The sequence below is a fragment of the Bubalus kerabau genome, chromosome 11 (genome assembly GCF_029407905.1).
Source record: "Bubalus kerabau isolate K-KA32 ecotype Philippines breed swamp buffalo chromosome 11, PCC_UOA_SB_1v2, whole genome shotgun sequence".
Classification (NCBI taxonomy): Eukaryota; Metazoa; Chordata; class Mammalia; order Artiodactyla; family Bovidae; genus Bubalus; species Bubalus kerabau.
This window is the reverse complement of record NC_073634.1, coordinates 69,692,672-69,718,459: the sequence shown is the minus strand read 5'-3', so window position 1 is coordinate 69,718,459 and position 25,788 is coordinate 69,692,672. Positions and strand designations below refer to the sequence as shown.

Below are 25,788 nucleotides of genomic sequence, written 5' to 3'. Positions count from 1 at the left end.
TACTGTATCATTTATAACATCCAACATCCAATAGCACAACAGGAAAATGTGACCCACATAAAGGAAAACAGGCAGCCAACAGAAATTAAACCTCAGATGACTGAGAAGTTGCAAATGAAATGCTGACTGAATAATACAATGTAGCAAAAAGTTTAATAATCTTTAATCAATGGGAATATCCAGAAGATGACTGTGGTATCTGCCACGACTATGAACTGTGCTAGAACACTGGTCTCATCATCTTTGACTCTTTCAGCACATAACATTGTGTGCTTGTCATTTTTTAATTTAATTTGAAATGTTTTTACTGTGCTTGTCTTTTATCATAGGCATGACCCTAATGGATTTGTTTGAAAATCTATTTAATGACATCTGGAACTAAAATTAGTATAAATCAAAAAACCAGAATTTAAAATAAAATAGTAATAATAATTAGCAGAATTTGCAGAGGAACTAGGATTCAATCCCTGTCATTTGGGCTCCAGTGAATTCCCTCACTAATGGGTATACTACTGCCTCTACATTTACTTTTACTATTTTTCTTACATATATAAATGGCACATATTGTTATGGGTGAAACCTAGAGTTGACAGGAAACAATTTTTCAAAATGGTTTTTTTTCACTGTAGTACAAAGGGAGTATTTTAGTAACATGTCATGATCCTTTAATACTTGTAGTTTCTGATCAAGTAATTTCCTTTCTACAATTTATACCATAATAATAAAATAATGGTAGACATTATTTTAAGACATTCACACAGTTTTTAATCACACTTGATGACACTATAATTTGGGACAGTGACAAAAGTTAAATAATAAGATATTGCTTAAATTATGATATATTAATATTAGGAGAGTGGACAAGTAAAGAGACATTAGTGTGATCTGCAGAATTCTAAAATGAACCCTCCCCAAGATTTCCTGTCGTAATCCCCAGGACTGTGAATGCAATATCATGCCCATGATTGTGTTTGGTTATATGGCAAAATAAATGTTGCACCTATTTTTAAGTTTACATATCAGTTTATCCATATCAGTTTATCCTGAGTTAATTAACTGGAAGATAATGTACATGGGCCTGATCTAATCAACAAATTCTATAAGCAGAGATTTCTCAGTTGGTCACCAAGGAGAAATTAGATGCAAAGCAGGAGAAAGGTCTGTTCTGCCATGCTAGCCTTGAAGATCAAGTTCAGAACTGAAAAATGCCCTCTAGTAGCTGAGAGTGAGCCCTGGCGAATAGTCAGCAGGAAAACAAGTCCTCCGACTCAGTCAGTCAGTCAGTTCAGTCGCTCAGTCGTGTCTGACTCTTTGTGACCCCATGAATTGCAGCACGACAGGCCTCCCTGTCCATCACCAACTCCCGGAGTTCACTCAGACTCACGTCCATCGAGTCAGTGATGCCATCCTGCCATCTCATCCTCTGTCGTCCCCTTCTCCTCCTGCCCCCAATCCCTCCCAGCATCAGAGTCTTTTCCAATGAGTCAACTCTTCACATGAGGTGGCTGAAGTACTGGAGTTTCAGCTTTAGCATCATTCCTTCCAAAGAAATCCTAGGGCTGATCTCCTTCAGAATGGACTGGTTGGATCTCCTTGCAGTCCAAGGGACTCTCAAGAGTCTTCTCCAACACCACAGTTCAAAAGCATCAATTCTTTGGCGCTCAGCCTTCTTCACAGTCCAACTCTCACATCCATACATGAAAAACCATAGCCTTGACTAGACGAACCTTTGTTGGCAAAGTAATGTCTCTGCTTTTGAATATGCTATCTAGGTTGGTCATAACTTTTCTTCCAAGGAGTAAGCGTCTTTTAATTTCATGGCTTCAGTCACCATCTGCAGTGATTTTGGAGCCCAGAAAAATAAAGTCTGACACTGTTTCCATTGTTTCCCCATCTATTTCCCATGAAGTGGTGGGACCAGATGCCATGATCTTCGTTTTCTGAATGTTGAGCTTTAAGCCAACCTTTGCACTCTCCTCTTTCACTTTCATCAAGAGGCTTTTGAGTTCCTCTTCACTTTCTGCCATAAGGGTGGTGTCATCTGCATATCTGAGGTTATTGATATTTCTCCCGGCAATCTTGATTCCAGCTTGTGCTTCTTCCAGCCCAGCGTTTCTCTTGATGTACTCTGCATAGAAGTTAAATAAGCAGGGTGACAATATACAGCCTTGATGTACTCCTTTTCCTATTCGGAACCAGTCTATTGTTCCATGTCCAGTTCTAACTATTGCTTCCTGACCTGCATATAGGTTTCTCAAGAGGCAGGTCAGGTGCTCTGGTATTCCCATCTCTTTCAGAATTTTCCACAGTTTATTGTGATCCACACAGTCAAAGGCTCCGACTACAAGGAAGCAAATTCTCCATAAAAACTGAAATGATCTTGTAAGTGGATATCCCATGATGCCCAGGCCAGAGCCCAGCTTACACTTGGATTTGTCTCGTGAAAATCTCAAGAGACAATTAAGTCAAATCTGCTCAGACTTTAAAACTGTGAGTTAATAATGGGTATTGTTTTAAGCTGCTAAAAGATTAAAAAATTAAAAAATAATAGTAAGGAGTAGAATGGTGTTTGATAAATGGCACAAAATAATAATTTATGATTTAAATTAAACTTCATGAAGACTCCTAAAGAAATGTTATGCTAAGTTACACACATATACAACTATAATTTTATCTTCACTTGTTCAAAAACTTTCAAATTCTGTCAAATATTTCTTGAAACAAAACCTACCTCCACTGATGACTGAAAGGTTCTGATCACTTGAATTTTCTGTTAACATCCATGCTGGGAGGATTCTTTTCCTCTCGGAAGGATTTGGCTGTTGCTTACTCAAGTCTCTACTTTCACCTATGAAAGACTAAAAGGCATCTACGTATTAAGTGCTAAAAATAATCCTGCATCCTTAATGAAACTTCACAATGATTTACTTTGAAGAAAGCTACCATTAAAAAACCCATCTGCAGCTGTGGACTGAATTAGTTAAATTTCTCAAAGGAAGAAATTCAACATTTCTATTAGCTAAAGTGTTGGTCTAGTGTGACCTCTAGAGCTTTACTTAAAAACAGGAAAAGCAGATCAATGCTAGCAATTTTGTCAAGATATGTCTAATATCAGTTGTCTTTTCTCTCCTCAATACAACTTAAGTAACATGTTATAAATGGATGAGATCTTAAATTTCTTACCACATTATTTGCAGTGGCCTGGGGCTTTGCTGTTTCTGTGCTTCTTTCCCGTTGTGGGGCACTGGGTGTTTTATCAGGCAAATCAGCTGAGGAAGATTTTGGTATTTCATTCAATATATCATCTTCATCAAGCATTTGACTATTTCTATAAAATACAATTGAAATTCATTTATTAACCATTTAAACTGAAAACACTTCTATTGCCTACCATGACGTTAATATGATTCTCCCAAGTATATCTAACTAATGAGTCATGCTACTTTTATCAAACTTAGGAAGACAAAAAGTAGATTATGGTATACTCGAATAAAATACATAGACTAGAATATGTTCTTCATGTTCTGCCCACTGTATCACCATCACATTAATCTTCCCAAAGCATGGGCCTAGAAACCACAGCTATTTATAAAATTAGCAGTAGCCATCTCTATGAAGGATGAAGAGCTATTTACTTATTTAGAAAATAGGCAAATAAGTCCAGGTTGTCTACAAAAGTTAAGATCACCTCCAAGTTTCCAAAGAGAAAATGCAAACTGTAAGAACATCAGCTAAACTACTTAGGCTCTTGAAGAAAAAAACAAAACTCTGAGGTCAAGTTCACATACAGCTGCGACTGGGTCCTGGCCATTACAGCCACTTGTGAAATCTCCCAACTTGTAGTCCAACAAAGGAGCATCCAAGGTCATATGTGGAACATACTAGAAGAACTAACTGCCTCCTGCTTGCTGCAAAGTGTAGTAAGATTATCCAAAGTTCTAAATCATTATTCTTTATGTATGCATAGACAGGAATCAACAAACTTACTTTTTGACAGTGTGAAAATGCAGATGGAAATACTACTCAGAAATAAAAAGGAAAAAAGTACTGGTTATACAACATCTTGGGAATTTCAAAGGCAGTTTGCTAAGTGAAAGAAGCCAGACACAGATGTATGTATCACATGAATCCATTTATGTGGCATTCTGAAGGCGTAAAGCTGAAAGGACAGAAATCAGATCGGTAGTCTCCAGAAGCTGGGGTGGGGGAGAGGAATGACCACAAAGAGGCAAGAGGGAATTTTGGGGGGAAATTAAAATGTTCTATATCTCATTGTGGTGGTTCTTACGTGACTATATAAATTCGTCAAACTACATCGAATTGTACATTTAAAGGGGGTAAATTTTACTATGTGTAAAATGTTTCTCAGTAAAAGGGAAATTTTAAAAATTAAAGATATACGATTTTTAAAATTTGTCTAGCTGAGAAGAGAATAATTAGTGGCTTATCTTATTTGTTTTGTGTTATCTCCTAGTAACAACTTCCCTCAAAGGAAGACTTGAATACATGGCAGGAATCAGCCAAAATTAAAACTTAGACCAAGTTTATGTGTAACACCACAGTTTTTGTTCATTCAATAAATATTTTAAAAATACCTAGTGTATGTTAGATACTACGCCAAGTATAGGGGATTCGGAGTTGAAAATGTATGATTGTTCTACCCATAAAACTGCACTCCCACAAAATATTCAAATCCATTTTACTTACAACACACAGGTGTGCTTCCAAATTCTAATTTTTTCCCTCAAATTTTCTTAACATTTTATTTGAAAAATATTAAGAAACACTCTAGAGAAATGCTATGGCTTTTCACAACTTACAGTGTTAGAAATTGAGCAACATCATCCATTCCATTTCTAGTTTTTCTATTCTGGCATAAATCTACTAATATACATCCTATGGCCATATGGAAATTTTTTAGTATTTACCAAGAATAAATATAACAAAAAAAAAAACCCTATCCCCCCCCCCCCCCGCCAAATTCTATTTAACATTTAGTTCCAAATAGGTCAAAATACAAATGATTTTAGTACACTTTTATTTAAATATAAATATTGCCACTGTAATACGAACATCTTCCTATTTTTAGCTTCAAATATTAATACTTCCTCGAGCAATCAACTATCACAGATTTATAATACAGTGAACTAGAATTTGTTAAAAATTAAAAACTTGGAATTTAAATACAAAACAAAGATAAATGAATTCTCCTTTTCTTTGGCAATAGCTATCAAGACATAATTTACATAATCATGAAATTCATGCTTCTAAAGTATAAAATTTAGTAGTTTTCAGTATATTCACAAAGTTGTACAATCATCACCAATATCTAATTTTGGAATGTATTCATTGTCTCAAAAAGAAATTCCCTAAGCATTAGCAGTCACTTATTCTCTTCTCCAGCCCTGGCAACTGCCATCTACTTTCCATCTCTAGGCATGTACATTTTCTGACACTTCATATAGATAGAATCATACAACTTTTTGTGTACACAGTTGTTTTCAGTTCTGACACTTCATATAGACAGAATCATACAACTTTTTGTGTATACAGTTGTTTTCAGTTCTTTTGTGTATATTCCTAGGAGTAGAATTACTGGGTCACAAGTAACTCTACATTTAAAATTCTGAGGAACTGCCAGAATGAGTTCCACAGAGGCAGTAGACTTACAACCCCACTACCAAAATATATGAGTTTCAATCTCTCCACAACCTCACCAGCACTTCTTACTATCTGTCTTACTTGTCTTATCCTTAACTTGCTAGCTTATCCTAATGAAGGTGAAATGGGAGCTCATTGTGGCTTTCATTTACATATCATGTTGAGCATCTTTTTTCATGTGCTTATTGGCCAGTTCGGTACCTCCTTTGAAGAAATGTCTACTCAAGTCCAGTATGGATTTTGGAAATTGGGTTCTCTTATTACTGAATTGTAAAAGTTCTTTATATATTCTGGATAGAAGTCCCTTATCAGATACATGACTTGCAAATATTCTCTCTCATTCTGAGGGTAATCTTTTTACATTCTTGATGACATCCTTAGAAGTACAGAAGTTTTAAATTGTGATGAAGTCCAATTTATCTACTTTCTTGCTTGCTTGTGCTTTTGGTGTTATATCTAAGAAATCACTGCCTAATCCAAGTGTTTTTTCCTAAGGATTTCATAGTTTTAGCTCTTTTAGTTAGGTCTCTGATCTATTTTTATATGGTGTGAGGTAGGAGTATTTCGCATTTGTCTCAGCACCATTTAATTGTTTAGGCATTCTCATTGAAAAGTAATTGGCCATAGTGTAAAGATTTATTTCTGGACTGTCAATTCTATTCCATTGATCCATATGTCTTTCCTACACAAGTATCACACTGTCTTGATTACTGTAGCTTTGAAGCAGGTTTTGAAATTGAGAAGTTCGAATCTTCCAACTCTTTTCTTCTTTTTAAAGACTGCTTGGAAGTCCAGTACTTGTGTGCTGCAACTACGGGAGCCTATTCATCTAGAGCCCGTGGTCCGCAACAAGAGAAGCCACCGCACATGAAGACCATGCACTACAACAAATAGCAGCCTGCACTCACCAGAACTAGAGAAAGCCCACACACAGCAACAAAGACCCAGTGCAGCCGAAAATAAATATATAAATAAAAATAAAGACTATTTTGGCAATTAAGTTTTTTTAAAAAATATAGTCTGTTATAGTTAAATGTAAGTTATATATTTTGTCTTTAATACAAAATATATTAAGATGAATGAGCTAGACCTATAAGTTTAAAATAATTATAAATTATAACATAATTATAAATTATAAACATGCATGTTTTCATACTGCAATGGCATTTTCATCAACATTTCATTATTTTGTCCAAAATTAAATAGTTATTAAAAGTACCTATTTAAATGGAAACTAAGTATTAAGCACTTTAACAATTTGAAAGAAAAAATAATTTGGTACAAATGATTTACTTTCCTTTCTTCAACAGTGTTTTAAAGAAAACAATCACTCCAGAGAGCTAATGTTGTACTTGCTTATCAGCAATGAGATTCAGATGAGGAAAGTATTATAGAGTATTTCATTCATGTATTCAAGACACCAGGGAGAAGGTGGCAATAGAAGATGAGACGGTTGGATGTCATCATCAACTCAATGGACGTGAGTTTAAGCAAACTCTGGGAGATAGGGAAGGACAGAGAGGCCTGGAGTGCTGCAGTCCACGGGGTCACAAAGAATCGGACACGCCTCAGCAACTGAACAATAACAACAAAATGGCTGCTAAGCACCCACTGCTGGGAAGGCAACAGGAATGCAAAATTAATGTTGGTCCTTCTATATGAAATACATCATAATTTAATTAACTAAAATATAAAACTTTTTTTTTTTACTTTCTCTTACTTTGACTTCTGAAAAAAGTACAGCTTTTGGTACAATAATTTCATAGAAACATATACAGAGTGAAAAATGAATACACTAGAGCTAATGTGTATATACCCCTATGCTCTAAGTCAGTTATGAATGGGCTTTATTATACAGAATCTAAATACTACATGAAAAGCATGCTGACATGAGTAAAATGAGAACTTGAAGAAACGACAAGCTTTTGCACTGTTATTTTGTTCTTCAAACCTCTTTCTTAAATCCATAGCTGGTTGGAAGAAAAAATTTATAATGAAATCAGGGTCCTCATAACTTACACAAAGCACATAGGTTTTTTATTCTTATTCAAATTTTAAAATATTTCAACATGTATTATAAAAGTATAGAGAGATTAACTGGAGTGAGGTATACCAGAGGTCCACATCTCCACACCCAACTGCCTGCAAACTCTACTGCTGGAAAACTCAAGCCAAAGAGCTAGGAAGACAGGAACACAATCCCATGCATCAAAAACAAAAAGAAATAAAAGGCAAAAAAAAAAAATATATATATATATATATATATATATATGTTACAGATGAAGGAGCAAGGTAAAAAACTACAAAACGTAACACATAGAGAGGAAATAGGGAACCTATCAGAAAGAATTTAGAGTGATGACAATAACATCATCTGCAAATAAAGACAGTTTTGCTTCTTTCTTTTCAATAGGATGCCCTTTGTTTCTTTCTCTTGATTTACTGGATTGCCTAGGACCTCCAGTAAATGGATATCTCTGTTTTGCCCCCAGTAGTAGGGAGAGAACTTTCCAGTACCTCACTATTAAGTATATTTTTATAGGATGGAAATTTCCTTCTTTTCCTAGTTTTCTCTAAGGTTTTTAAAAATTAATCATGAACATGTATTAAATTTTTGTAACAACTGCTTTTATGCATCTACTGAAATGACAGTTCTTTAATCTGTCATAGTAAATTTCTTTGATTGATTTTTATATGATAAACTCACCTTGCAGTTCTTAAATTTCACTTGGTCATAGTATATTAAAATCCTTTTTACACATTGCTGGTTTTGACTTGTAAATATTTTCTTATAATAACTTTGGGTCTATATTTACTTCTTTTGTAATGTTCTTATCTGATTTTGTTATTAAGATTATAAAAGCTTCATAGAATGAGTGGTGAAGTGTACTCTCTTCTATTTTGGAGAAAAAAGTATAATAGCGGTATTATTTATTCTTTGTAAGTTAAAAGAATTCACTGGTGAAGTTCCTTGTGGGAAATTCTTAAATGAGGAACTCAATTTCTTTGATGAATATAGGATTCATCAGATTTTCTATTTCTTCCTGTGTCAGTTTTTGTAAATTGTATTTTTCGAGAAATGTTATGTATTCATTTAGGCCATCAATTTTACTCCCACAGAATTTTATATAATAATTTCTTCATTATTCTTTCAAGGTCTGCACGAAAAGTAGTGATAGCCCCTGTTCCATTTCTGGTATTGATAATTTGTTTTCAATTTGTTTTCAGCTTTTTTTTTCCTTAGTAAGCCTTACTAAGGTCTTATCAATTTTATTAGTCTTTTCAAAGAACTAACTTTAAGCTTTGTTGATTTTCTTTGTTATTTGTCTATGTTCTATTTCACTGATTTCTAGTCTTATTTTTCTTATTATTTCTTTTTTGGAATTAATTTACTCCTGATTATCTTCTAAAAGTAGAAGCATATAGCATTCATTTTATAGCTTTCTTCTCTCCTAATGTGTTATTTCTTTACAGTTACAGTTAGGTCACTCAGTCATGTCCAATTCTTTGCAACCCCGTGGACTATAGCCCACCAGGTTCCTCTGTCCATGGGATTCTCCAGGCAAGAATACTGGAGTGGGTTGCCATTTCCTTCTCCAGGGGATCTTCCTGACCCAGGGTTCGAACCCAGGTCTCCCGCATTGCAGGCAGACGCTTTAACCTCTGAGCCAAGCCTACTGGGTTGGCTTCCCCGGTGGCTCAGATGGTAAAGTGTTTGCCTACAATGCAGGAGACCCAGGTTCAATCCCTGGGTCGGGAAGATCCCCTGGAGAAGGAAATGGCAACCCACTCCAGTACTCTTCCCTGGAAAATCCCATGGAAGGAAGAGCCTGGTAGGCTACAGTCCATGGGATCACTACGAGTCGAACACGACTGAGCGACTTCACTTCACTTCTTTCCTAATAAAAGCATTCAATATAAAATTTCCTCAAATGCCTACTGTCATAATGTTTCTGTTATGCTTTCAGTATTATTTTGTTCAAAATGTTTTCTAATTGCCCTTGAGATTTCTTTTGAACCCATGGGCTACTTAGTATGTGCTACTTAATTTCAAAACACTTAAAGATCTTCCTAGATATTGTATTTTTATTGATTTTTAATTTAATACCAGTGCAATCAAAGAACATACTCTATATAATTCTGTCCATCTACTTCTATAGATCCAGTTTCTATCATTTAAAAGCTAAACAAAGACAAATAATCTGCTAATGACTGCCTCAATAAAACTCACTGCATTAATTATAACTTTACATCAGCTATTTATTGTAATACCTCATTTCACTAGTTTCCCTATTTTATATTTTCTGTTATTCTTATAAGAAAGAGGAATTACACAAATATAATCTACTGCTGCTGCTGCTGCTAAGTCACTTCAGTCATGTCTGACTCTGTGTGACACCATATATAGCAGCCCACCAGGCTCCCCGTCCCTGGGATTCTCCAGGCAGGAACACTGGGGTGGGTTGCCATTGCCTTCTCCAATGCATGAAAGTGAAAACTGAAAGTGAAGTCGCTCAGTCGTGTCCGACTCTAGCAACCCCATGGACTGCAGGCTCCTCCATCCATGGGATTTTCCAGGCAAAAGTAATGGAGTGGGGTGCCATTGCCTTCTCTGAAATATAATCTAAACCAGAGGTTAATACCTTAAGAAAATTTTAAAAGTTAAAAAAAGAAAAGATTAAGAAAATATAGTCAGTTTCATATTAATTATCCTGATTATTATTTGATGGGAAAAGCATTCTAAACACAATGTTTGTAAAAGATGCAATATATAGAAGCAATCACTACTGAGGCCTAAGTTTCCAAAACCATATATTTTCTAGAAGCACACTCACACACACACATCATGAAAGACCTACATCGCCACTATATTTAAATTCTAGAGCGGTTTCAACTGAAGCTTTTGTGCATGACTGAGGAATTAGATTACAAATATCATTACTTTAATCACACTTTATCAGGCAATCTTACCTTAAAGTACACTCCATTTCCATTTCAGAATGTGTAGACAAGACACAGAAAATGTATTTGTCAACTAATAAAGAAAAGCGATCTCCAGGATTCAACCAGCGCCAGATATTTGTCTTCAATGGTAAGAGCTGGCTCTTCTCAGAAGACTGATAATAACATGGATTTCTGTGTAGCTAACAAATTTAAAAAACAGAATACAGTGATGCTATAACTCAAAATCATGATAAAAATACAACTAAATATGAACTGATTCAAAATTTTAGTGTCAAAACAATTTTAAGTATAAATTTACACTTAAAAGTCTAATAAATTTGGCACTTCAAGGTACGATATAATTATAATCTAACCATACAAAAAAATAGTTGTATTATATTTCTGATTTCTCTAGGAATCAAAGAAAAAAGCAAAGGTATTAATTAACTGCTTAAAAGATACTGTGCTTGAGAGATGACTAGATACTGGAAAGAGAAACATGATAAATAATTATCAGTATGGAATCAGTATGGAAACTGAGACCCCCAATTTCTATCCAAAATTCACTAATTCCTTGAAAATTCTTTTCTGTTCATTTTCCCCTAATAATTACTATGTTTAAAAAATGAGAATCTATGGGAAGGAAAATTCTAACCAAATTTCTCAAGCAAACAACATACCTTTTAAAAAAAAAAAAATCCTCACAGAAGAATCTTATTTTATTTCAATGAAACTCCCCTCTGAAGATCATCATCCATATTCAAATTGCAAGAAGTAAATATATCTCACTGTCAAAACTATTACAATAGCCATTATTTTGAATTATGTTTTCACTAATTACCTCGTGTTAGCAAAGACAACGAGAGCTGCCTCCATAACTAAGACCTATTCAAAGGCACCTTAAAAGTTCTAACTAGAATCAAACTGAAAGTAGCCACTTCCAGATAGCCGTCTTGTCATCCATACCATTGGGTCTTTTACATAAATAAGCTTTAGCATATAACAAAGCAATCCACATCAATGCAGATTTTCAGGTTTATTTTTTAAAGAATTTTATATAGAGCAACTCCCCCTACCACCCATCTGTCTACTTTATCAGTTTAAATGACATTTTTTTCTGGAGACATCAACCATCTCTCCAGCATAGCAACATAAATATCACCTTGAGACTGACATATGCTGAACACTCACAATTTTTCTATTTATAATTCATTAATGTATCTTGAGACAGAAGTATATTTTCATTAATACATCAAAACCTTTTCTGACCCCAACCATTTAAATTATTTGTAGGTGTTAAGATATGTCTTATTCACCTTGAGTTTGAACAGACTTGAACTGAGTATAAATTCAAAAGGTAAAACATTCTGTTACTACTGTAAAAAATATTAATTACAGAAAAATTAAGGAAGCTTATAATAGGCTTCTTTTTTGAAATTTTAAAAATGCATTAGTATTTTTTTTTTCTTTTTACCCTTCAAAAATCTTCTTTCTGTTGGGAAATTCATTTTAAAATTTTTATTAAATAGTTACTTTCTTTTTTAGAAAATCTTAATCATTTATGGAATACAAACTAAGTAAAATATAAGTAAGTTTAGAATATTATTATAAACATGAAGCAAATACTGTTATTAACTTTGGTATATTACTTTGCATTATATTTTTCATTTGTTTTTATTTTTTTAAAATGTCTATTTCTATGGAAAAAAATAGGGTATTTAAAGGGTAAATACAAGATATTTTGATTTAGTTTCTATATTAAGCCACAGCAAAATATCCACAAACTTTTATTGAACATCTATAACCTTTTTTCGTTCCATTCAAATGTCAAGTCCCAGATCCTTTTCCTCTGAAGTATACCAGGTCCATTTCTCTTACCATTTGCAGTCATAGCCCTAGTTCAAACTCTTACCCACTGCGTGTATTTCTCACTTGTGCTAACATCACATCAAGTCTCCCAGTCTTCTAGCACCTACTGCTTCCCAGGTTACTTTTTACATTTTTCTACATAAGGCCTCTGATGCTTCTCCAATATAAAAGAGCATAGAAATGAAGGGATCTTCATAAACCTACAGTGGTTTCCAACCCCAACTCCCACATTCACCAAAATCTTCACCTTATACATACAATCTTTGGTCCAATCATTAAGACCTACTCAAAAATGCTCTATTGTTTACTACAGCCTCAGTAATGTCTTGTCCCAACCACCTTTCTGCTTGAACTATTGGAACCAGTTTCTATCAGTCAAAGATTACCTACAATCATCTGACAAATCATCACTAGACTCTAAGGTCCCTGGGTGAAGATAATTATCTACCACAGTTGGAAGTGAACTATTCTTTCTGCTTGAACTATTGGAACCAGTTTCTATCAGTCAAAGATTACCTACAATCATCTGACAAATCATCACTAGACTCTAAGGTCCCTGGGCGAAGATAATTATCTACCACAGTTCTTACAGTCTATGATTAAAATGACTACAGGAGTCTCTAGTAGCAGGAAGAATCAATGGTATTTCAACTGTCAGTCATTAAATGAATAATCTCAGGAATGGTTCCAAATAGTTTACTATAAGAAGTGAGGCTGGAAATCCAAAGTACTTACTAAAAATGCTACCTGTTGAGTCACTTAAACAGATTCACCCTAAAATGTGTTAATTCCATTTTCTACGAGATACCATATTCTATGATTTTAAGAAATTATAATCTATACAATTAGGTAAACTAAATTTTAAACAGAATCCACTTTCATCCTCTAAAAAGCTCCTGGTAGCCAACAGCTCAGCACATGAGCTTACTAGCTCTCAAAATCCCACAAAAATCACAAGAAGCTCTATATAGTCAGCAAACATAAGACTGGGAGCTGACTGTGGCTCAGATCATGAACTCCTTATTGCCAAATTCAGACTGAAATCGAAGAAAGTAGGGAAAGCCACTAGACCATTCAGGTATGACCTAAATCAAATTCCTTATGGTTTTGCAGTGGAAGTGAGAAACAGATTTAAGGGACTAGATCTGATAGAGTGCCTGATGAACTATGGACGGAGGTTCATGACATTGTACAGGAGACAGAGATCAAGACCATCCCCATGGAAAAGAAATGCAAAAAAGCAAAATGGCTGTCTGGGGAGGCCTTACAAATAACTGTGAAGAGAAGAGAAGCAAAAAGCAAAGGAGAAAAGGAAAGATATAAGCATCTGAATACAGAATTCCAAAGAATAACAAGGAGAGATAAGAAAGCTTTCCTCAGCGATCAATGCAAAGAAATAGAGGAAAACAACAGAATGGGAAAGACTAGAGATCTCTTCAAGAAAATTAGAGATACCAAGGGAACATTTCATGCAAAGATGGGCTCGATAAAGGACAGAAATGGTAGGGACCCAACAGAAGCAGGAAGATATTACGAAGAGGTGGCAAGAATACACAGAAGAACTGTACAAAAAAGATCTTCACGACCCAGATAATCACGATGGTGTGATCACTCACCTACAGCCAGACATCCTGGAATGTGAAGTCAAGTGGGCCTTAGAAAGCATCACTACGAACAAAGCTAGTGAAGGTGATGGAATTCCAGTTGAGCTATTTCAAATCCTGAAAGATGATGCTGTGAAAGTGTTGCACTCAATATGCCAGCAAATTTGGAAAACTCAGCAGTGGCCACAGGACTGGAAAAGGTCAGTTTTCATTCCAATCCCAAAGAAAGGCAATGCCAAAGAATGCTCAAACTACCGCACAATTGCACTCATCTCACACACTAGTAATGCTCAAAATTCTCCAAGCCAGGCTTCAGCAATACGTGAACCGTGAACTTCCTGATGTTCAAGCTGGTTTTAGAAAAGGCAGAGGAACAAGAAATCAAATTGCCAACATCTACTGGATCATGGAAAAAGCAAGAGAGTTCCAGAAAAACACATCTCTTTCTGCTTTATTGACTATGCCAAAGCCTTTGACTGTGTGGATCACAATAAACTGTGGAAAATTCTTCAAGAGATGGGAATACCAGACCACCTGACCTCCTCTTGAGAAACTTATATGCAGGTCAGGAAGCATCAGTTAGAACTGGACATGGAACAACAGACTGGTTCCAAATAGGAAAAGGAGTACGGCAAGGCTGTATATTGTCACCCTGCTTATTTAACTTCTATGCAGAGTACATCATGAGAAATGCTGGGCTGGAAGAAGCATAAGCTGGAATCAAGATTGCCAGGAGAAATATCAATAACCTCAAATATGCAGATGACACCACCTTTATGGCAGAAAGTGAAGAGCAACTGAAAAGCCTCTTGATGAAAGTGAAAGAGGAGAGTGAAAAAGTTGGCTTAAAGCGCAACATTCAGAAAACAAAGATCATGACATCTGGTCCCATCACTTCATGGGAAATAGATGGGGAAACAGTGGAAACAGTGTCAGACTTTATTTTTTTGGGCTCCAGAATCACTGCAGATGGTGATTGCAGCCATGAAATTAAAAGATGCTTACTCCTTGGAAGCAAAGTTATGACCAACCTCGATAGCATATTCAAAAGCAGAGACATTACTTTGGAAACAAAGGCCCATCTAGTCAAGGCTCTGGTTTTTCCAGTGGTCATGTATGGATGTGAAAGTTGGACTGTGAAGAAAGCTGAGTGCTAAAAAATTGATGCTTTTGAACTGTGGTGTTGGAGAAGACTCTTGAGAGTCCCTTGGACTACAAGAAGATCCAACCAGTCCATTCTGAAGGAGATGAGCCCTGGGATTTCTTTGGAAGGAATGATGCTAAAGCTGAAACTCCAATACTTTGGCCACCTCACACAAAGAGTTGACTCATTGGAAAAGACTCTGATGCTGGGAGGGATTGGGGGCAGGAGGAGAAGGGGACGACAGAGGATGAGATGGCTGGATGGCATCACCGACTCGATGGATGTGAGTCTGAGTGAACTCTGGGAGTTGGTGATGGACAGGGAGGCCTGGCGTGCTGCAGTTCATGGGGTCGCAAAGAGTCGGACACGACTGAGTGACTGAACTGAACTGAACATTAGCTGTAACTTCATATGACTTCATCTGATCAAATACCATAATATACTTTTAAATTAAGCACAGAATCATAGTATTTGGGTAGAGGAATCAGAAAGTATTTAGCTAAATTGAGAAAGAAAATGATTACATTTTACAAGCTAAACCATCTAAACAGTACATTTAATCCAGGCCTGTGGTTAGTGTGGGGGGTAAGGGGTAGGGGAGTAGACGGGGAGGTAGGGTGGGGAGCAGACCTACTACAGAATTGAGAGTATTAAAGTAAAATCTACCAGGAAAATAAGCACTGCTACCTATAAGCTCAATTCTAAAAAAAAAAAAACAAAAACAAAACTCTGGAAGCTGCAAGGAATATAATTTATCTAGTTTCAGCAACTGAATTTCATGAGGATCTAGCCTTAAGTCCTTCCCAGGTGTATCTGCAAGGGAAAACATTTCTACTTCCTGTCTGTGTTGAAAAAGATAAAAAAGCAGTAAAATAAAATTTGGAGGAAAGGATAGAATTAGAAATTAAAAATAGAGGATATATAAATTTGGTGTATGTGTGTCAGTTGCTCAGTCGTGTCTGACTCTTTGCAACCCCATGACTGTAGCCCACCAGGCTCCTCTGTCCATGGAATTCTCCAGGCCAAGAATACTGGAGTGGGTTGCCATTTCCTTCTCCAAGGCATCTTCCTGACCCAGGGATCGAACCCAGGTCTCCTGCATTGCAGGGAGATGCTTTACTGTCTGAGCTACTAGCTGCTGCTGCTGCTAAGTGACTTGAGTCGTGTTCAACTCTGTGCAACCCTATAGATGGCAGTCCATCAGTCTCCTCCATCCCTGGGACTCTCCAGACAAGAATACTCGAGTGGGTTGCCATTTCCTTCTCCAATGCATGAAAGTGAAAAGTGAATGTGAAGTCGCACAGTCATGTCCGGCTCTTAGCGACCTCATGGACTGTAGCCTACCAGGCTCCTCCGTCCATGGGATTTTCCAGGCAAGCGTACTGGAGTGGGTTGCCATTCCCTTCTCCTTTGTGCTACTAGGGAAAGCCCTTAAATTTGGTAGGTAATTATTTCACTGGGCTTCTCTTGTGACTCAGCTTGTAAAGAATCCACCTGCAATGCGGGAGACCTGGATTTGATCCCTGGGTTGGGAAGATACCCCTGGAGAAAGGAACAGCTACCCACTCCAGTATTCTGGCCTGGAGAATTCCATGGGGTCGCAAAGAGTCAGACACAACTGAGCAACTTACACTTTATTTCACTGGGTCAGAGTCATTTTACAAACTATAATAATATAAAATTTTACAAACAAGATGGCATAAGAACAGAGATGCAGTGTAATTTATGCAACATTATATTCCTAAAAAGAGCTGTGAATGTTTGATATTTTCTAAGTTATAATTTAAACTTAACCTTTCATTATGTTATCAGCCACCCCTAATTTCTCTCTCAATGTGGCACTCTGGTATATGGTTAGAGCTTTTGAGTGCTTTTGCACGTTGCTGGACTTAGAAATGTTCCCTGTTATTCCTCAGCCTTTTAAGTGAAGCCTCCCCTTTCTTGCTATGTCATGGTCACCAGTGAGGAATGCTGGGTAGTGGTAAGGACAACAGTCAAAACAAGAATATACAGAGTTTCTGCCTGAACTCTAACTGAGGTTTCCTTCTCATAGGTTAAGATAAGATGATGTTCTTATTCATGAGCATTTGAAAGATTCAGATGAATCTGTAAACAATATTAAATAAGATACAGCCCTAAGTTTACAAAAGCTAAGATGCTAAATACAAAAGCATAAAATTCTAACAGAAGAAAAGGTTAAATATTTAAGAAAGGAAAGTGATTCTATTTCTTTAAAAAGACATAAAAAACCCAAAGTCAAACAAAAGTCAACTTGAGTATTTTTTCCTCAGCTGAAAGCACTTAATATGTAGGTGGTTAAATACTAAGCATTTAGCAAATCCATCCACAAAGAAAGTGGGCCAATCTGTGTGGTCCATCATTGCCTTTCTCTTTTCCTAAAAATGTCCATACCAGGAGATCCCAAAACTAAGCACATAAGTGACATCTCAAGAGATCTGATGTTTGATCCTATAATTTACATCTAAATAAATATTACTCATTCAGTAAGCTAAAAGAAAAAAAACTATGTCAAACTATGTACACTCCAACTAAAAAACCATGTATACAAGAAATCCAAAAGATAGTTTTTTATAAGTAATAAAGTAGACAAAAATCTAGTGATATTAATAAAAATGGAGAATATATATAGAATATTTGGAATGAAAACAATGACATAAGTACTCATAAAACGAAACTTTTAAAAATTAATAGAACACTATAAATACTTTAATATCAATATATTTATAAATACGGCAAAAATTGACAACTATCTTAAATATACACTAAACTGACTTTTTAAAAAAAGCATGTATGTTATGTGCATGTGTGGCCTGTTTAAAAAGTGTTTAATAACAAAAAAGAAAAGGAGACTGAATTAGACTTATATTTTAAAAATATAATCAATAACTAAAAACCTTTCCAATTCTTCCCCCAAACCAGACTTAAATGTATTTAAAGATTCTTTTTAATATTCAAACTCTGAGACCAAAAAAAGATTGAAGGCTCTGATTCCTTCAATGAGGCTAGCAGAAAAGGGCAAGGAAAATACTGGCAAACCCAAACCCACAGTAAATAACAGATACAAGCTACCTGTATGAGAGGTATACATGAGGTATGTGCCTTTTCACAGATCCATGTGATTATAAACATGAACTTAAATGAATATGCTGTATTCTTCAAAGTGGTACAAAGGATGCATTATCCCTGAAAGAATGGAACTAAAATACAAATCAATTTCCTATAGCTTGCTCTTGGAGTTATCATTAAATACTAAAGAAAGATTAATGTGTCACAAAAAAAAGAGCTCTTCAATATTGTGTGATTGTTTTTTTAATTTAGAAAGTTGTTTGTTTTTTAAACAAAATGAGTTGTGGAAAAGCTACTATAGTATCTTATAGCTATTTTACAAGTACACTCATAATTTCATGGGACGAAAACAATCACAACTCAGAAATTTCACTGTGCAATAGAAAAAATACAATCACTTAAAGCTATATATTTTGAGAACCAATATGAAATGGCAAAAAATAAATATCTTTTGCAATTTAAAGTTATAGAATTATTCCTTCAGTCATCCAAGAACCAAGAAGTAAGTTTTTATTAAAACGAAATAAAAGCACTGATAGCTATGAATTCACCCGGAAGATATAACTAACCACTGGTGATACAGTCATTTATAGAGAACATTGTCATTTTGCCTTCATAATGCATTTTCTCCCTGCTGATACCAGACTGTAGATTAAATGACACACAAAAAAGCTAACATCATCTCCTCATGAGTTAATATTATCTCCTCATGCACTATTTCCTAGAACTACTAAGTGTTACAGCCTTTTCTAAAGGGAAATATTAGAAGGGGAAAAAAGAGACAGATTCATCCAATCTAAAAGTCTAAATTAGCTCTTGCCCTAATTGCATTCATGTATCACTGGCAAAGCTACTGTTTTATTTAATTTGAGGGAAAGCAAAAAAATATTTAATTACTTAAACATAACATTACAATATTTAATTACATAAAGATAACTGTGAAATATATAGCTTATGGAAGGGATCATAAAAAAAATATTTGCTATATTTACTTATGCAATTTTACAAAGATTTTAAACTAAAACTTCTCTCAACATTTTATTATATGCATATATAATCTGTTTTAGTAGATCAAATAATTTGTAATTGACTAGGAACAGAGAATAAGTAATATTTAGCATTATGATAAAGACTAGAAGTTATCTGTCCATCTTGCACTCATTACTACTGATCTTAAATTTCATTACCAAAGTCTGCATTAGAATTCCTCTAAATTTCTCTACATCACACCTTGAAGGTACAGCAACAGTAAGAGGCCGATTAAATAAATTAATCTATTTCCAGGGGATAGTTATTTTATTGACACTATATTAATATAAATAAGAAATCAAGCATTACATAAAGCAAAGAAACTAGACATATATCACTAAATCCAAGAGTCAGTTTTCCTTCAACTAATATAATGTGAATTTAATAATTTTGGGAATAAAGCACAAACCCAATTAAATATTTTTCTAAAAGAGGAATCAAATTCTAGTACTAAAACTGCACATTTCCTTAAAAAAACTTTTCTTGTGTCTTCCAATGTCTGGTAGTCTGGCATTACAGAAATAACTGCTGTAGTATTCATAACTTTGTTCATGTTATAAATATTCCATAATAATTTTTCAGAGAGGTAACTAATGTAAGATAGTATGTATAGACGCACCACCCAGTTTAAGAAGAATATTACCATTCCTTTGACGCTCCCTGTCTTTCCCATTCACTCTCTTCTCAGTTCCCTCAGACATAGCTACCCTGACTATTGTACGTTCTGGTCCCTATTCACCACCTATGTCTGACCACAGAATATATTGTTAATTTTGCAGGAGCCATAATATATATATATTCTTCCAAAGCATGCTTTCATCATTCAATACTTTGTTCCAGATTTTAATCTATATTTTCTCAGCTTTCACAATATCTTCACTGTTGTACTGTATTTAATTAAATGAATATATCACATTATATTTATTGATTTTACTGTTGGTGGAAATTTCTGTCACTTCTGGTGTTTTGCTATCATACAATTTTGCTCTTCCGGCTCTTGTATATATCCTGTGTGTGTGTGACGTCTGGCTTGGAGGGAATACAAGCCTTTAACTTTTAGAAATAACACCAAGCTATTTTTCAAAGTGGCTGCACCATTTGAGCTCCCACCCACAGTTCATCACTATTCCACTTGTTCTACCTCCTCACCAACACTTGAAATTGTTAGTCTTTGCATTTTTGCCAATCTCTTTTGTGTACAATGGTATCTCATTGTGGTTTCATTTATTTCCCCAGCTAATAAGAAGACTGTATGCCTGCTTTTCATGTTACTAACCATCAGATTTTCATTTCTGTAAGGTGAAACTCAAGTCATCAGCCCATTTTTCTACTGGATTATCTTTTTATTATTGATTCAAAGCATTTACTATAAATTTTGGATATCATTCCTTTGTCAATTTTATGTGTTTTAAATATCTTCTCCCTGTGGCATTTTTCATTTTCATTATATTTTGATCAGCAAAAGTTCTTAATTTTCATGTAATTGGCTTTTTCTTTCCAATCTTTCTTTTACAGTTTCTGCTTTTTATATCTTATTTAAAAATATTTCCCTACTCTAAGGTCATAAAGGTTTTTTCTTATATTTTCTAATAGTTTTATAATTTTGACTTTCACATTTAATCTAGCTGGAATTGATTTTTATGTATGGTTTGAGGTACAAGGTCTAATTTTGTATCTACCACAATTTGGTGCTCAAAAAACAACTGTTTACTTATATAAGCACAATCTAACTAAAGACCAAGTAAGGTGAAGAATGTTTTCTAAAAGGTGTCTTCTTTGATTAAGCATTGATTAAACTCCCACACAGAAATTTGACCCACTTTATAATGGACCATGTTTAACTCAAAGAAGAAATTTTCCATTAATAAAATCACCTTTATTTATTTTACATCATCAATACTCTTTTAAATAGTCATAGAAGTTCAGAATATATCTGAATACTTTTCATCTAAGTATGGACAACTCCAACTAAGCATCTTTTTTAAGCCAATTTGGAAAATATTCTAGGTCTAGAAATCCATTAAAACAAGCCTAAAACACTTAAGTGACTTTGGTTGCTGCCCCATCCCCCAAAAACTAACCATTACACCATAGGTGCTTTCTTATAGAATCTTCTTTGTAATATCCACTCATGAACAAAATCATAATGCATACATGAACTGGTAGTCACCTTTCATTAAAATTCTAACTACTTAAATGTAGCACTGCCCCATGGGAAAAAAAGGAGCTTAAATAGTTTAGATCTTTATCTCCCAGTTATATTCTGGCAATAAGGGAAACACACTCTAACATTAATTCCCTATTTTCATAACTTTAAGAATAAGCCGCTCCAATCAGGAGCTGGAAAAAGGTGAGAGAGAAAAAGTTAAAATAAATCATTAATGACATATTTACCGGTTTGATTCGAAGCTTACCACCCACCACTTCAAGAATGGCATGTCTTCTGGACACTCTCTTATCTGTTATCTACAGGGGGAAAAAAAATTAACATTTCAAACACAGCCACCTTCCTTAAAACAACAACAACAACAACAACAACAACAAAAAACCCCACAGCAATGTTTCTGAAATTAGTAGACTAGATATGAAATCTATTACTCATTTGATGACTGTACATTGAAACGACTCTCCTTGCTGAATACATATCGAAAACAACTCAGAGATTTTCAGAGTCACAGAAAAATAAATAGTGAAGCAGAGACTCAAGCTTGGAACCTAATAGATCCCAAAACCTTTCACGATCATTTCAAGATATATCTTTAGCAGGGATTATCAATAAAATTCATAAGATGAGAAAAAAAAATCTATACAATATGTATCAGGAAACATTTCAAATACAGAAAATATACCGTGTGTTATAATGAAAAAAGGTCTTAACAAGCAGCAGTCTGGTAAATGTAAAAGGTGTGCACTTTTACATTTGGTGTGCACTTCTGCACACCAAAGTTTAAAACTTGCTTGCACTTTAAGTGTTAAAATTTCCAAGCAAGCCTTCCCTACATGGCTATTAACTCAACAGTTAAGAAGATTATCTTCATGATTTGTAGTTTTATGTAATGAAAATGTTTCAATCATCAACTTTACTTAATAGCATAATTATTTGGCCTATCTCTTCATTACCTTAGTATTTATCACTTCATCTCTAACCTTATCCACATCAGGATGAAAATTATCAGTAAAAACAGACTGCAGCAAGGCCTAAATTCAATTAAATCCACTCAGTTCAGTTCAATCCCATTAGTTCTGCAAAAACTTGCAAAAATACAAAATTTTCAGGAATCAGTACTCATTTTTTTAACCAAAGAGCAATTCCACACTTATGGCTGTTCAGTTCAGTTGCATCCAACTCTTTGCGACCTCATGGACGGCAGCATGTCAGGCTTTCCTGTCCATCACCAACTCCCGAGAATACTCAAGGTCTTGGCCATTAGGTTGGTGATGCCATCCAACCATCTCATCTTCTGTCATTCCCTTCTCCTCCTGCCTTCGGTCTTTCCCAGCATCAGGGTCTTCAAATGAGTCAGTTCTTTGCATCACATGGCCAAAGTACTGGAGTTTCAGCTTCAGCATCAGTCCTTCCAATGAATATTCAGGACTAATTTCCTTTAGGATGGACTGGTTGGATCTCCTTGCAGTCCAAGGGACTCTCAAGAGTCCTCTAACACAACAGTTCAAAAGCATCAATTCTTCAGCACTCAGCTTTATAGTCCAACACTCACATTCATACATGACTACTGGAAAAACCATAGCCTTAACTAGATGGACCTTTGTTGGCAAAGTAATGTCTCTGCTTTTTAATATGCTGTCTAGGTTGGTCATAACTTTTCTTCCAAGGAGCAAGCGTCTTTTAATTTCATGGCTGTGGTCACCATCTGCAGTGATTTTGGAGCCCCCAAAAATAAAGTCACTGTTTCCATTGTTTCCCCATCTATTTGCCATGAAGTGATGGGACCGGATGCCATGGTCTTCGTTTTCTGAATGTTGAGCTTTCAGCCAACTTTTTCTCTTCTCTTTCACTTTCAAGAGGCTCTTTAGTTCTTCTTCACTTTCTGCCATAAGGGTGGTGTCATCTGCATATCTGAGGTTATTGATATTTCTCCTGGCAATCTTGATTCCAGCTTGTGTTTCATTCAGCCCAGCATTTCTCATGATGTACTCTGCATGTAAGTTAAATAAGCAGGGTGACAATATAAAGTCTTGGGGTATTCCTTTCCCAATCTGAAACCAGTCTGTTGTTCCATGTCCAGTTCTAACTGTTGCTTCCTGACCTGCATACAGATTTCTCACGAGGCAGGTCAGGTGGTCTAGTATTCCCATCTCTTTCAGAATTTTCCAGTTTATTGTGATCCACACAGTCAAAGGCTTTGACACAGTCAATAAAGCAGCAGCAGATGTTTTTCTGGAACTCTTTTGCTTTTTCAATGATCCAACAGATGTTGGCAATTGGATCTCTGGTTCCTCTGACTTTTCTAAATCCAGCTTGAATATCTGGTAGTTCATGGTTCACATATTGTTGAAGCCTGGCTTGGAGAATTTTGAGCATTACTTTGCTAGCGTGTGAGATGAGTGCGATTGTGCGGTAGTTTGAGCATTCTTTGGCATTGCCTTTCTTTGGGATTGGAATGAAAACTGACCTTTTCCAGTCCTGTGGCCACTGCTGAGTTTTCCAAATTTGCTGGCATATTGAGTGCAACACTTTCACAGCATCATCTTTTAGGATTTGAACTAGTTCTGCTGGAATTCTATCATCTCCACTAGCTTTGTTCATAGTGATGCTTCCTAAGGCCAACTTGACTTATGGCTGTGACTATACAAAAATAGTAACATCCAGCATCACAGTGAAATAAATTCCATATATGTGACTTTTCCACAAAGCTACAGTTAACTTTTAGGACATTTTCTAAAATAAAATATCTTACAGGTGCGTGTTTGTTCACTCAGTTCTGTCTGACTCTTTGCAATCCCATGAACTGTAGCCTACCAGGTTCCTCTGCCCATGGGATTATCCCAGCAAGAATACTGGAGTGGGTTGCCATTTCCTCCTCCAGGGGATCTTCTGGACCCAGGGATCAAACTGGCATCTCCTACAGCTGCTGCATTGGCAGGAGGGTTTTTTAGCACTGAGCCACCTGGGAAGCCTATTTAAAATACACCCATTATTAGCTACAAAGGCTATTTCTGAAAATTAAATATAAACTGTTAGCCAATCAAAAAAGAGAGGATAGAAATTTGGAGGCTCCTATATTCTTCCCATAATGTGTCTTAGTGGGCCCAAAACAGCAGTCATCTGATAAGCCACTTCACCATTCACACAGATTTTATCACTTGCATAGAACTTTCACTTAAATGTTGAGCTACACCATAATGCTGTCATAAATGTTATTCACATTTTACATGCTGGAAATTGAAAGTCCAGAGAATTTTAGTTGCTTATGTAGGTCACTCTTCACACAGTTACTAAGTATTCCAATTCCATAATTAACAAAAATAAATACGTGAGAAAAAGTCATGTATTATTACTCTACACCTACATGTAATCATTCAGAAATAGTTTCAAGAACTGCAAATTATTCTGAGGCGAGGAGTAAGAAGTTTCTATATATAACTTGGGGCATAATATCTTATTGTTAACTTCAATTATACAAATTGATCTTCTAACCAACAGAGTAACAAACTGTCAAATATAAAACCATGACATATAATTATAGTTCATGTAATAGTCCAACTTGGGTTTCTTTCATTTTCAAGCCATGTTTTTGCAGAAAGCAATGATATAAAGGTTTAATGACCTCTAGTGGACACATGTTTCTTCAACAGTGTGATTTCAATGCAAGCTGTGTATTTCTATAGTACCCACAAATGTGCTTTAAAGAGTCTCTGAAATTAACATCATTCAGGCATTCAGCTACAACTGTCCCTCTTATGCCACACCTCGAAATAATGAGTAAGTTACAAAACAATCAGTTCAGTCACTCAGTCGTGTCCGACTCTTTGCGACACCATGGACTGCAGCATGCCAGGCCTCCCTGTCCATCACCAACTCCGGGAGTTTACTCAAACTCATGTCCATTGAGCTGGTAATACAAAACAGTAATTTATGCTTTTTCAATAGAGAGCTTAAAGGTTTAACAAATGATGTTTAAAGCTTATTTTAATTTCAGGATGGGAGTGGTAAGGGGCTTAAAGGAGTAAGGTCATAAACTGATCCTAAAGATCTGATGACCTGCTTTATGTAACAGCAATCACTGCTTTTTGTGCAGAGTAAATATCCACATTTTATTAACATACAAACTGTAATGGCAATTATTTATCAAGACCACAGCATTGTTCTATATTTATCACATATATTTTTTCCCATCACAAAACCTGTGGAAGATACTACCATCTTTATTTTACAGGTGAGAAATGGAACGGCAGAGAGGTTACAGAGCCAATAAGCAGTGGACAGGG

The 25,788-nt window shown here is 35.5% G+C and overlaps 1 protein-coding gene across 3 annotated transcripts in view; it reads right to left on the bottom strand.

Annotated features, from left to right (window-relative positions):
- The window catches only part of APLF (aprataxin and PNKP like factor), a 94,598-nt gene that overhangs the window by 59,880 nt on the left and 8,930 nt on the right, over positions 1–25,788 (bottom strand). For 2 of the 3 annotated variants that reach the window (XM_055540520.1, XM_055540522.1), the window contains exons 2-5: positions 21,733–21,804; positions 10,633–10,805; positions 3,184–3,328; positions 2,732–2,858 (exon numbers count right to left, since the gene is read on the bottom strand). In XM_055540520.1, coding sequence (XP_055396495.1) covers positions 2,732–2,858; positions 3,184–3,328; positions 10,633–10,805; positions 21,733–21,804 — 517 coding nt within the window. The remainder of the gene's footprint in view (positions 1–2,731; positions 2,859–3,183; positions 3,329–10,632; positions 10,806–21,732; positions 21,805–25,788) is intronic. The other variant, XM_055540521.1, reaches the window with a different exon arrangement.